General features: G+C 34.4%; 1 protein-coding gene across 1 annotated transcript; it reads left to right on the forward strand.

Moving 5' to 3' along the window:
* Nucleotides 1-6,316, forward strand: LOC114733770 (extra-large guanine nucleotide-binding protein 1). Its single transcript, XM_028921266.1, has 8 exons — nt 1-1,554; nt 1,690-1,827; nt 1,909-2,013; nt 2,104-2,283; nt 3,086-3,260; nt 3,725-3,966; nt 4,963-5,126; nt 5,511-6,316. The coding sequence occupies exons 1-8, from the start codon at nt 394-396 to the stop codon at nt 6,100-6,102; spliced, it is 2,757 nt and encodes a 918-aa protein (XP_028777099.1). The 5' UTR covers nt 1-393; the 3' UTR covers nt 6,103-6,316.
* The last annotated feature ends 7,504 nt before the right edge of the window (nt 6,317-13,820 follow it).

A 13,820-nucleotide genomic window follows, 5' to 3' on the forward strand; every position in this document is an offset into this window, starting at 1 on the left:
ATCGTTTGAATCATTCCGCGCCGTTGTCGTCTTTGTCATTTCCCAGCAATTTCTGTTGGACGCGTTCCTTTCCATTTCATCACCTCTTAGTCCAAATCTTCCTCCACTCTTTCCCTTCCCTCTTCTTTGTTTACTACTCATTCCTCACTCATGTTGACTTCCTTAGCTCCTTCTCTGATCTCCATCACTTCGCTTCTCTTCATTTCACAGCTCATTTGAGCGCAAATTCCGTGACTTCTTCAACTGGGTTCCTGGGTTCTTGATCTGGTTTGTCTGTCTTTTCACTGCCCGAAAAATCTGTATTTTTGTCATGGGGTTCAGATAGCAGGGGATGACGAAGCAATTTGGGTTCGTCAAGTTTTAGTGTTTTGGATTATGTTACTTTGATCGTTCATGGCTTCGTTTATGAGAAAATTGCGACCTGGTGCGTCTTCAACAATTCGCGATGAAAGCGATGATTCTAGCTATGAGTACTCATTTGCAACAGAGTACAAGGGCCCTATTCCCAGTTTCTCCATCCCTCAAGCAACCCCTTTTAAAATTGAGGGAATTCCAGTTGCTTCCATAGCTTCTTCTTCAGCTGATCAAATTTCCGTGCCAGTTATTCAACCTATTGTGAAATCTAACATACAGCTGAAACTTAATAGAGGTGTCCTTGTTTCTGCAAATTCAAAATCTCCTGCTATTGAATTTGCTATCTCCGGCTCTGCTGAGTCAACGAAGTCCCGCTCTTTGCGAGTTAGGGTGGATACAGTAGATAGGATAGATAAGTCAGGCTCATTAGACAGAATTTATGATGCTAATAAGTGCAGAGCAGAAAATACATCACAGGAACTTCAGACTTCTGGGTCCTTTGGAGTTTCTGGTTGGGGTGAAATTGTTGAAGAGACAACTAAAAGTGAGTTGAATCCCACCAATTCAGATACTGCAGAGTCAGGCTCGAGCTCTGGCTCAGCTTCTTCAGACATATTTTCATGCAGAGAAGACGACTGTAACAATGTCGCACCGGTACATGTCAATCGGCCCTCGTTTGTGACTTTTATTAGTTCGGAAGAGTCATATGACACAACAGTCAATGAAAACTTTGGTGGTTCTGAGGTTGCGAGCATCCCTGTGAAGCCACATGCTGAGAGAACTGGGAAGAAAGGCACATGCTATAGATGCAACAGAGGAAATCGATTCACTGAAAAGGAGATTTGCATCGTGTGTCGTGCTAAGTATTGCCGATACTGTGTTATAAGAGTCATGGGGTCTATGCCTGAGGGAAGGAAATGTATCAATTGTATTGGTTACAGAATTGATGAAAATATGAGGAGAACCCAGGGAAAGTGTTCTCGTTTGCTCAAACACATGTTGTCTGATGTGCAAGTGAAACAAATAATGCATGCTGAATTGAATTGTGAAGCTAATCAAATGCCCCCAGAACTTTTTTTTGTGAACGAGGATCCTCTTGACCGAAGCCAGCTAAAGCTGCTGCAGAGCTGTAGCAAGCCCCCAAAAAAGTTGAAACCAGGCTCCTATTGGTACGATAAAGCATCAGGATTTTGGGGAAAGGTAAATACCATCCTTCTTAAGTTCTTATCTTGTTAATCTTCCTGGTGATCAAACTTTGTGAGGTTAAGTTCCTCAGGTTTTATTGTCCATGCCTTAACAATTGAAACTGAAATTTGTTGAACTGCAATCTAATAGGATGGTCAAGGGCCTTGGCAAATTATTAGCCCACGGCTGGATGTTGGAGGTCAGCTACAAAAACATGCAAGCAAAGGAAACACAAACGTGTCAATAAATGGCCGAGAAATAACGGCAAAAGAGCTCCAGATGCTGAAGGTTGGTGTGTACTGTGAACAACCATAATTAATTGAGGTTTACTGAGCATATTGAATCATAGTATGTACTGTTTGTTTACAGATAGCAGGAATCCCATGTGAAGGAACGCTTGACTTTTGGGTTAGTGAAGACGGGTCCTACCAGGAAGAGGGGCAGAGGAATGTCAAAGGGCGTTTATGGGATAAGGTGATCAGCGTGTTGATTGATCTTGTCTTTTATTCTCCCAGATTTTTTGTTATATCATTCATCAATGATTGTGTGTGTATTCTTTTACAGAAAAGAGTGAGGATAGCTTGTGCCTTTCTGTCTCTGCCATTTCCTTCCAACCCCATAGCTGCTAGCGGTGAAAGCGAAGGAGGAGAGAATAGAAGCAGAGAAAACCTTGTACAGAAGAAGCTTTACAAGTTTCTTCTTGTTGGTTCTATAAAATCTGGAACAAGTACTATAGTTAAGCAGGTAGGAACAAGAACACTACTGGGGGGAACTCATTTTTATTGCACTCATGCTGTTCTGACATTCCTGCACTGTTAATGGACTAAAGACAAACAGTGATGTTGATAAGCTGAATAACTTGTGCTGTGATTGTAAACATGAAATTTGGCCTAATTCTTGTATTACTCGTTCCTCCTGTGATCATCCCAAACAAAATGAAGATAAAGGTACTGTACGTTGATAACTGTTACACACCTTAGGTCTTCAACATACTTGATTTTTATCAGTCGGCTAAAGTATACTTTTAGTACTTTAATTTTATATAAGGTTTCATTTTGGTCCTTAACTTTAAAAAGTAAACTTTTAGTCCTTTAACCCTAAAATCATTAACAAAAAATGATAATATTGAGCTCTTAAATGTTGATAAAACATTATTAAATACTAATATATTAAGTTTAATTTTTAAAATAACCATCATTGTTGCAAAAAATTATCATTTAAGATTAACAATTTTAATGTCAAATGACTAAAAGTGTATTTTTTGAAATTAAGAGACTAAACTAAAACTTTACATAAAGTTAAAAGACTAAATATATACTTTAGCCTTATCAGTCACATCTCACATTGCTAGTTGCCCTGGCTGGTCAGATGATAAGCTTTGTGCATGATCCATATTTTGAGAATTTCTTCTGATGCACACTCTATTTTGTCAAACTTTGGTACTTCTTGCCTTTTATTGCGTATGGTTGAGAAATGGACAACCCTTAAGCTTTTTAAATAGTCCTTGATTTATAGTCATCTTAGAAGACTGAATGTTTGATCTCAGGCCAAGCATCTGTATAACATTCCTTTCTCTGAAGAAGAACGCCAAAATATCAAGTTGGTGATACAAAGCAACTTGTATACATACCTTGCTATACTGCTGGAGGGGCGTGAGACTTTTGAAGAGAGTTTGTTGGAGAAAAGGAACCTACAGATCGCTGATGAATCCACTTCAGCAGGTAATTTTTTCCCCTAAATGAAAGTTAACAGAGATTCTGTTTTGACCAAATAACTGGTAGCATTTGCTTGACCCCTTCCCCTTTGCAAACCAGTAAATATCATAAAGTAAGCCGGTTTGATCCATTCAAGCGCTCTCTCGGCATTGTTGATAACATGAATGGGAGATCCATCAGATGTTCTGTGATTTCCCCCATTTTGCAGCCAGAGAAATTGATTAATGCTGTGTAGTTACCTGCAAACAGCGAAGCATATATGACATTTCTTCTTTTTTGAGCTGAATGCTTCTGACTACTTCAATGCCATCGTGATGTCTTAAAGCTTCAATATTGGGACACTCTAAGTTCCCTTTCACCATGCTCCTGCATAAAGATATCTCTTTGTTAATTAACTTAAAAGAAAAGTTCGTCTGCCATTAACTGGGAGTTTATTATGGAGACAAGTTATTAAGTTTATCTAGCAACAGGGAACACTGGCGAAACTACTTATACAACAATCTATTCCATGGGCCCAAGACTGAAAGCTTTCTCAGACTGGCTTATCAAATACATGGTTTCGGGTAACTTGGATGCAATATTTCCAGCTGCTACTCGTGAATATGCACCACTTATAGAAGAGTTATGGGGGGATGCAGCCATTCAGGCAACATACAACCGGAGAAATGAACTAGCTATGCTACCTAGAGGAGCAAGTTATTTTCTAGACCGGGTAAGATATTGTTTGGTTTTAAACCTTCTGCTCATATCATTTATGCTTGCCGAACGTGAGGGTTTCTGACAGAACCCTTTCCTAAACAAGCTTATAAACAGAGTAAAAACCAAAAATAAATAACACAGAATGGGAATACTTTGATATTAATATATTACAACACAACATATAACCAACAAAAGATACAATACACTCGGACACAACTCTCACAACGCACAAGACAATACACAGGATAGGAACTCTAGAACACAGACACAAACTTGCCAAACTTTCGAGACGTTGGCTCTCTCTCACCCCAACGGCCAAGACCACAATTCAAATTCTTCCCTCCTCTATTGCTCAACCAAAAGGGAAGATTTATAGACCCAAAAATGACTTTCACAGCCCCCAACTCATAGACCTTGACTGTAGCAGTCCCTTAGCTACTCTACTCTCTACTTCTTTTTTCAAAATAGCAAGTCAAATTTCTGCCCAACAAAAGTATTTTTCTCCTTTTATGTATCTTCCTAGGGATCTAAAAGTAGTCCTAACAGATTCCAAGTGTTGATATTAATGCAGAAAGGTTGAGTTTTGAAGATGTTCAGATTTCTATGTTGTTGCATTTTTTTTCTGGTTAGTGTTTGGATGATTTATTTGACACAAATGAGAAGATCAAACGGAAAAAGAGAGATCAACTAAGTTAGCGTTGAAATATGAGTTCATCACTGCATTAGTTTAGTTTATATTTTGGACTTTGGATTATCATTTAGGCATGCAAGTGTCTGAATCAATTATGTATATGATGGCATTGAGATAATGTGAACCCAGGTAGAGGGGAAAATAACTTCAATTTATAGTTCTACAATGAAGGATTTTAATGTCTCAACAAGTTGAGATAATTATTTCCTTTTTTTGTTGTTCAAAATTATTTGGATATGAATATATAAGGCTCATCAAATTACTTCAGAAAAGAAGACTAGCTTATGATCAATGTCTAAATAAATCTCTGGATGGCAGGCTGTTGAGATTTCCAAAGTAAACTATGAACCCACAGACATGGATATCATGTATGCTGAAGGGATAGCGTTATCCAACGGCCTCACCACGGTGGAATTTTCATTTCCCAGGACAAATTCCGAGGAAAATTTGGAGCCTGAGTATCAGCATGATCCTTCTCTCACGTAAGTTTTCTTATTTCATGCAATTTTAGTTGTGACCCATAAATGCTTAATCTTTATTTTGAGCCCAAACCTTCTGATCATCTTAGCTTCTGGGTGATGCCCTGAATCGTATTTTAGTTCAAATCAAGAGCTTTCAAACATCACCAAGCATTAGAATGCATGAAAACAATTTGTTTATAGACAAAAACCCCATTTTGATACTTGAAACACTACTGCCACCAATTTAATACTTCATTGCACACGAGCAATGATTTCCCTAATATGCTCCTTAATTCCCCACAGAAGAGACCTTTATTTTTCATATGCCAAGTTTTTGAGTTCAAATTATATGGTTCAGACAAGCTGTGAGTTGATTTTTCTTTTGCACTCCAACTTTACCTGTAGGTACCAACTAGTTAGAGTACATCCAAGAGGCCTTGGAGAAAACTGCAAGTGGCTTGATATGTTTGAAGACATGGATGTTGTCTTGTTCTGTGTCGCCTTAACTGATTATGATGAGTATACTGTAGACAGAAATGGAGCTTCTACCAACAAAATGATGGCAGCTAAGAAACTATTTGAAAACATAATCACTCATCCTTCCTTCTCTAACAAGAAATTCCTTTTGATTCTGAACAAATTTGATCTGCTCGAGGAAAAGATCGAACAAATACCTCTAGAACGATGTGAATGGTTTTGTGACTTCAATCCAGTGATCAGCAAGAATCAGAACCGAGTCAGTAATTATACTAATAGCCCTCCATTAGCTCAACGTGCCTTTCAATACATTGCCATGAAGTTTAAGAAACTGTTCTATTCTCATACAAGCAGAAAGCTATTTGTTTCAGCGGTAACTGGGTTGGAACCCGATACTGTTGATGAAGCTCTCAGATATGCAAGGGAGGTTATGGTATGGGAAAAATGGGATCCTTCAGTCACAGGCGAGAAGTTTGAGAATACTTCAACATCTTTTGATGAGATTGAGTCAAGCTCCTGATGGTTCTCCAGTCCATAAAGTTTTCTTGTATAGAAATGAGTAAGTTGGAAGAATCAAGAAAGAAGATTAAGATAGTTCTGAACTGCTGTCATAGAGTTACAAAATTCTTTGTACATAACAAACCATAAAAGATGGGGGGCATAGAGAATATCGTCTTTGAATTCGATATGAGAGGACAAAAGATTTTTATTATTTTATTCTCTTTATTCTCACATGCTAAGCTGCAATAAATATCCATACACAAGAGGTTCCCCCCCCGCCCCTCACCTTTTTCTAATTGGTAAAAGTGGTTAATTTAGTCGTTGTCTGTTCAAAATTGCCTTGACCAGTTAGCAGCTGAAACATGATATTTTTCTCGAAAAATATCTCGATGAGAAAATCCTGCGCCACTATTCTCACTTCTCCGAGACCCTTTCGCTGTTTTGAGTTGGTGTGTCGTTGTCATGGTTTGGAAGGGATGAAGTAAACTTCCTCAAGAGGCTCGTCCATGTCCTGTATTACTCTGATATGAAGTTTCTACTGCTCATACTCTTAGTTAATACCATCTCTGGCCTTAATTATAGGACATTATTTGTAGACTATAAATTAGATGAGAAAAAAATAATTTATTCTTCATTTATTTTGTGTTGATTTTGTTTTCATGAAATATAATATGTATTAAATATGGATAAAGTTAAAAAGTTGTTAAATTTTAAATAAAATATTTTTCTTAGTTTGTGTGAAGTATGTTGAAAATGATTTATAAATAAAAACAGAATAGTAATTAAAAAAAGGCTTGCTCAAAAAATAATGTAAACTCTAGTTCGAGCTTCCAAAAGGTTTTTTTTTAAGTAATTTTTTTTTAGTAAAGCTCCCAAAAGTTTAGCCTAGCCTTTTTGCAATAAAAAAGAGTTAAATTATTTTTTTAAGAGACCCCTAAACTCGAAATCATACATTTTTCTTCAAATATAGAAACCAATTCAACACATATTTTTTCCTTTTGCTTTGAGTATCACATGGTTTTTAAAGTTATAAACTTCAGTACCACATAGTTTTTAATGTAATAAATGTGCCCTCATCAACCCATGGTTTTGCCGGACACCACATGTAAGGAAATGATACCATACCTGCCGGTGTGGCTTCTTGTTTAAGATGTGGCAAATTGTCTTTCACAAATAACAGAGGTTGTTCTTTCGTTATTTAATGGCAAACTTCCTTCCCCTCACCTAGATTCAAAAATAAATTAAAAAAGATAAAAAGAACAAAGAAAAAGGAGGATTAAACTAATGTTAGAAAAAAATAATTAACACCAAGCCTTATTAACAAGTGTTAAAGACTTATTATTATATACTGTTTTGTAAGATTTTTAAGTAATTACTCTTCTCATTTGAAATTTCATAAAAATTCTCGAGAAACGGGAAAGCAGTAAAAGCCACTCGTTAGATGTCCCTGCTGGGGGGGGGGGTTCATCATCACTATTCACTGCATTTTCAGTGCTTCATTGGAAGCCTCGGGTTCTTGAGACGTGAGCAAGAAATGGCAAGCGCAGTTTATGCAGCGAAAGGAAAAAAAAATCTTAAATTTTTCTCGATCAAATGAGTTGAAATTGATTCCCTTTTCGCTCTTCTTGGGTACTCAATCAAAATAAAGGAGTTTGGTCAAATTTTCCAAGTGCTTGCCGTTTCTGATAAAACACGAGACACAGAAACCTTGTTTTGAGGGATCAATCTTGCAATATCGAACTCTTTAATAAAAGTAAGAACCGTGCCAAGTTGGGAAAAACAAAAACATACCCAGTTTCCTGTCATTCGCCTGCAAAATTTTCAAAGAGCCCAGAAAAAAATCAGAGACAGAAAGATGTAGCAGATGAGGCAAAAATACTTTTTAAAACAAACTTCTTCTTCCTAAAGCTATGGCAGAATCTACAATTTCCATTAATTACACGGGCTTCAAACTCATTACACTTTCCTAGATCCAAAGAAAGAGAAACGCAAACATAGGTACATAAATAGATACATATAAACAGAGGATCCCTACAAAGACGTGTATGTATAAAAATCAGCAAGGAGCGAAGCGATCCATGAGCAAAGAGATAGTGGATTCAGACATCTCGACGGGTGGGGTGTTCTTAAGAATAATCACTCGACTAACTTGATTAATTATTGTTCTTACATTAACTGAAATAACAGTAAATTTTCATTAATCAAAATTTAATTAGTTAATAATATTATTAAAATTGAGATGTAATATGACAAACAACTCAAAAAAAGCTACCCATCCTGGGTTCTTTCATTTACCAGATTTATTTATTTTTAATATTTAAAGGTGCACATAGATTAAAAAAAAAATTATTGTGTGCGCGTGTGTAAAGGAGAGGGAAATTGTGAGAGAGAGAGAGAGAGAGAGAGAGAGAGAGAGAGAGAGAGAGATATGCGTGCCACATAAGGAAGAGGATATCCTCTCACCTCTCATACACAGTTTCGTATATTCGTTGGGCGATTTCTATTGGCGGCTTTCGTGGTGGATCTCTTTTCAATTGATAAATTACCCTATTAGTAATTATTAATAATACGACTTTTTTTTTTAGATTCTATCCAACATATGAATCCGGATAATTTTTTATTCGATATTATCATTATTATTATTATTTCCATGTATTATGTTTATTGAATACAAATAAAAGATCCAAAAACCTTGTTTTGATTTGGTTAAAAATAAAAAGAAATTAAAGAAACAACCTGTTTGGCGATGATTGAGGCGGATGGAGGGTTTTGAAAATCATGGGAAAAGATAATTACACAGAAGCTTCTATCCATTTACTGTGACATAGTATCTTATAATTGGATTTCATTTTATTCTTTCACGACACCTGTTTGAACTTGAAGACTGAAGAAAATTACGCTGTAGAGACTTTTGCAAGATAAATCAAGAATATTCCATTTTTCAAGTATCAAAATATTTAAGAAATAATTAAAGATGATACGTTGATATATGATGCCAGGAACCTTCACATAAAAAAAACGAATTGTGAGCACCGTGAACTTTAGTAATAAAATGATTGAAATGTTACGATAAAGACTGGAAATAATCTCAGTCAATTTGTGTTTAATTTTTAACATAATAACATCATAATATATTGAATTTTCAATTAAACAATAACCATATCATTATAAATTGTTTTGAAAATGTATTCATTTTTTCATATGGTCATTTTTTTAATTTTTCAATCGCGTTTTAAATTTTTTTAGCATTTTTTCCATTAGGCCAAAAACTTAGCTAGCCTAAGCCTGGTCTAATACGATTCAACCATGAAAATATGGTTTTTTGTCATTAAGAAGAAATAGGGTTCCCAAACATCTAATAATATAGAAATTTTTATTTAACAGGTGCCTTGGAATAATTTTGTTACATAAAGACAATGCGTTATAATGGAAGAGAGAGAGAGATGAATAATGAGAAGTGTGAAAGAAGAAAAAGAAAAGTGAATATGTGAACGTGATTGGGTGTGATCGATATTGACAATGTGAAATGAAAAGCTTGTCTCAATATAGCCGCTACGGGTGTGTTTGGATGAAACTAAACCGTGGTTTGGAAAAGTGATTCTGGAGAATAGATTCTGGAAAAAATAGATTCTGTGAAGAATAGATTTTGTAAAAAAGTGATTCTGAGAAGTGAGAGTGTTTGGATAGTTGTTATCAGAAGCACTTTTTATATATACAAATTACTAAAAAAAGACATAAGTTAATATGATAATTACAGAAAAAATAGATTTTATGATATATTTTAATTTGAAGAAATAAAATTGTTAATAATATGTTTTTTACCAACATAATTAATAATACATAAGATAATATAATTAATAAATAATTAATGTCTATATATATTTATAAAATATAAGATTAAATATATTTATAAAAAAATATGTTTATAAAAAAAATAACAAGATACATATCATATAGGCCCTCACACTCTCCCTTTTTTCTCCAAAAGCAAAAAATTTTGCTTTTTCCAAAACCATGGTTTTGGAGTCAAAACCATGGTTTTGACCCAAAACCATGGTTTTGGTTTTTGGAGAGGCTGTTTGAGTAGCATTTTCTCTAAACCATGGTTTGGGTCCCCAAACCATGGTTTGGGGTGCTATCCAAACAGAGCCGTATGTCATTTTGAACCCAGTTTCTGAGAAATTTCAAAACGAGACCAAAGAGTGCCGAGCAATTAAATGCTCCCAGGAAAACTCGAAGACCAGATCCATTCTTTTACGAAATGTTTTGTAAAATACAAGTTTCAATCTTGCTATCAATATATATTTTCAATTCTTAATATATAAAACCTACTTGATTTGGATTGGTTAATGAAGTAAAATACTTTAGTTAATCTAAGTTTCTACACCAGGCGTAGGATGAAATGTATACTAAGCGGTTTTATTGATCAAATAATAAAGTCTGTCATACTTTCACGAATTTTTTGGGTTAGATATATGTATCATACTATTTGAGACAATCTTGTTCAAAATACTATCGGGTATTAAATTTATATATCTATTTTAATAGGAATTTGAATTTTGATTTTTCATCTTTCTGCTAAACTCAACTCTTCGCATTCGTTTTCAACATTTTTAAAATTCGAACCATCCAGACTTTTCTCGTACGGTCCAGATTTATCAGATCAGTTGTTTTTTTGAAGTTGAGATGAGATGCATTGGTCACAAAAGTCCAGAACTGAACTTGTCCCCAAAGACAAATTGAGGATTCTTGGTGTGTTCACGGAGGAGGAGGAGGACCCAGTTTTGCTTTCCTGCGTGCGGAGTTTGAAATTTCAAAGTCTGCTCCGGAGGATAAGAAAGAAAAACATCTGGCAGAATCCGCGCAATAAAAGATTGTAGAATATACTTACACCAACTCGGATTCTAAATATAAGAGTTAGTTAACTAATTTAAGTAGACTAAAAAAATAAGTTAAGTTAGTTATTTGTAATAAATAAGTATTGTCTTTCCTTAAATATCTTTGTTAATCAAGTGTATTGGTCAGAACTATCATTATTAAAAGAACTATTTTAGAAAAAAAATATAAACATGAGAGACAAAGTGGATTGAGATCTTATATTTAGAATCAAAATAAAAATCAAACAAGTCTTATATTAAGAACCGGAGGTAGTATAAAGCAATGTTTAATTATAAAATTGGTTTTATAAATTTTTATAAGTAATTTCGGAATTTTTGGTTTAGCTTGTTAGAGTTATAAAAAGTTATTCCAATGTAGATGATGTTTTTTTTTTAATAGTAAAGATGAGAATTTGAATACTCTTCCGGTGTGTGTATAAGGGTCTTATATTTAGGACCGGATGAGTATTATAAAAAAATTACCTCTAATTGGGTGTACACTTATAATACTTGAATTTGATTCGCTAAATCTAAATATTTGGAAGCTTAATTTTATGGCTTTAAAAAAGTTTCTTTTTGGCTAAAACGGATTGGAATTTCATTTTTTATCATACTTGAACTATTATGTGTAAGTTTTGAAGTTTATGTGTTGATTTTGTAACTCTTTTTTTTTTGGCTGAAGTTGACTTTGTAATTAATATTAAATTCAATTTAGAAGAAAAATGTAACTTTCTTTAAAAAATATTTATTTTGGTTATGCAATTTATATCACCCACCAAAAAACCAAAATTCTAGCATATATGTTTTAAAATTAACATATATCAATAATAAGCAATCCGTTTGATGGCTTTCAACAAGTTCATAAAGCAGGATTTTCAAATAGTTGAAGATCCAACACGTATTGGCACCTTTTTGAGTTCCCAATTGCTTGCCATAATCCTATGACCGCTTCAATTCACCAAAATTAATCACGCGATCGTGATCACATACCAACATTAGATCCAAAACCCTGTCTTAAAAAGAGAGGTGGAATTATATATATATATATATATATATATATTGTATTAGAATTTTTTTTTCTATTCCTCATTCCTATCTTAAAAGAGAGGAGGAATTATATATAGTTCTCCTCTCTTTAATATAAAACATATTTAACTAATTTGATTAGATTAAGAAAATTAGTTAAATTAGTTAATTATGAAAAATATGACATATTTTTCCTAAAACACCACAATCATCTTTTTAATATTCCTTCTTCCTCTTCTACTTGATTATGGTTGAGGGGAGTATTTATAGAGATAATTTAGAAAAAATTAATAAATATGAGAAATATGTCTTACATTTAAACCAAAATCACTCAACAATTAAATCATATATTAAAGACCAGAGGAGTATATATATATTGTATTAGAAATTTTTTTTCCTATTCCTCATTCATAGGTTTGGAAGCTGAAAGTTCGGACAAGCCCAATGAAAAATGCATGTATGTGATCATTAACACTGATATAAAAAAAAAATCAGAGATCATAACTTTCCTTTTCTTTTCTTTTTCAATTAGGTCATAACTTTCGATCATGTACTAAGCAAAAGCTAATAGCTAGAAGTGGGGAGTAGATTGCTTATGAAGCTTATTTATGGATATATGAGTGGCAAGATCACCAACAGTTTACCCTCAAAGTGGAAAGAAATTCTTCAATTAATTTCTAATAAGATGTTTTAATGTTGGATTTTCTTTTGTGACCTTATATTGAAAGATAAGCACTCTTTCTAATCATACAAGAGTTAGACGGACATCAACCAAATAGTGGACCAAATATTTCCCCATTGAATATTAACACTCAATCCGGGAAATTTTGAATTGACATTGGGCCAAACACGTGTGAACCTCTTTTTGAATTCTTTCCCTTTTTAAATTAGTGATCTTTATCTTCAAAGTCACCAGACAAAAACTGGTGCATGTCAACTCTTTCTTCTCTCATTCATGATCGCATTATTTCATTCTTGTTTCTCAAGAAGCTCCTATCATTCCCTCTCTTTTCTATCACAATCCATTAATATGAACGCATCACAATCCATTACTATTAATGCTTTAATGGGGTTGTTCGAGCTTAACAATGATAACTTAACCTACCTTTAACATTATTTATGTTAGACCTTATCCATTCAATAACACTACACAAAAATAAGGAAAAATTTTGGATTGATTTTTCATGAACACGTACGCGTGAATCTGTCTTTGAATTCTTCGGTTTCTCGTAATTAAGAAGATGTTTTCTTAAAAAGTAGTAAAGCCTAAAACAAGCCAAGAGAATTCACTTGCAATCACTCCACACTACAAACTTTAAGCATATGTATAGATATTTATGATACAGAGTTATAGAACAATAATATCTATATCTGCGCTCTGATCTTCCAACCGTTACATATGTATGATACAGAGAAACTGCAGTCGCTCAGAGATCACATGAAAGAGTGATTGAAGAGAGAGTTTGTTTGTTCTCTGCAACTTCTCATTAAGGGCTAAAACAACTAACGAGCAAGGAAACTGAATCCTCAGAAAAGAGCAACCTAGGCTTGTTGAGGTGGTCAAATTTGCCAGCAGCCACAGCCAAAGCAATAGAGCTCATCTTCTCCTTTTGTTGTTGTTTTGCAGACTCATCAGCTTCCATGTTGGTGGAGCCATGACTAGGAAACACGGCCTCACCCTTCTCCTTCAGCTTCGCCTCGTTGGTCCACATATCAATCAGGCCAGACATGTTAAGTGAGGATACCTCACACTGCTATGTTACTATCGACGTACAGTGGGATGGTGAATGTGAAGGGAAAAATTCCCACTTTGGGTTTTTATATAGAAGAAGAT

This window comes from Neltuma alba, unplaced genomic scaffold (genome assembly GCF_004799145.2).
Source record: "Neltuma alba isolate B1F8T4 unplaced genomic scaffold, ASM479914v2 tig00013031_pilon, whole genome shotgun sequence".
NCBI lineage: Eukaryota > Viridiplantae > Streptophyta > Magnoliopsida > Fabales > Fabaceae > Neltuma > Neltuma alba.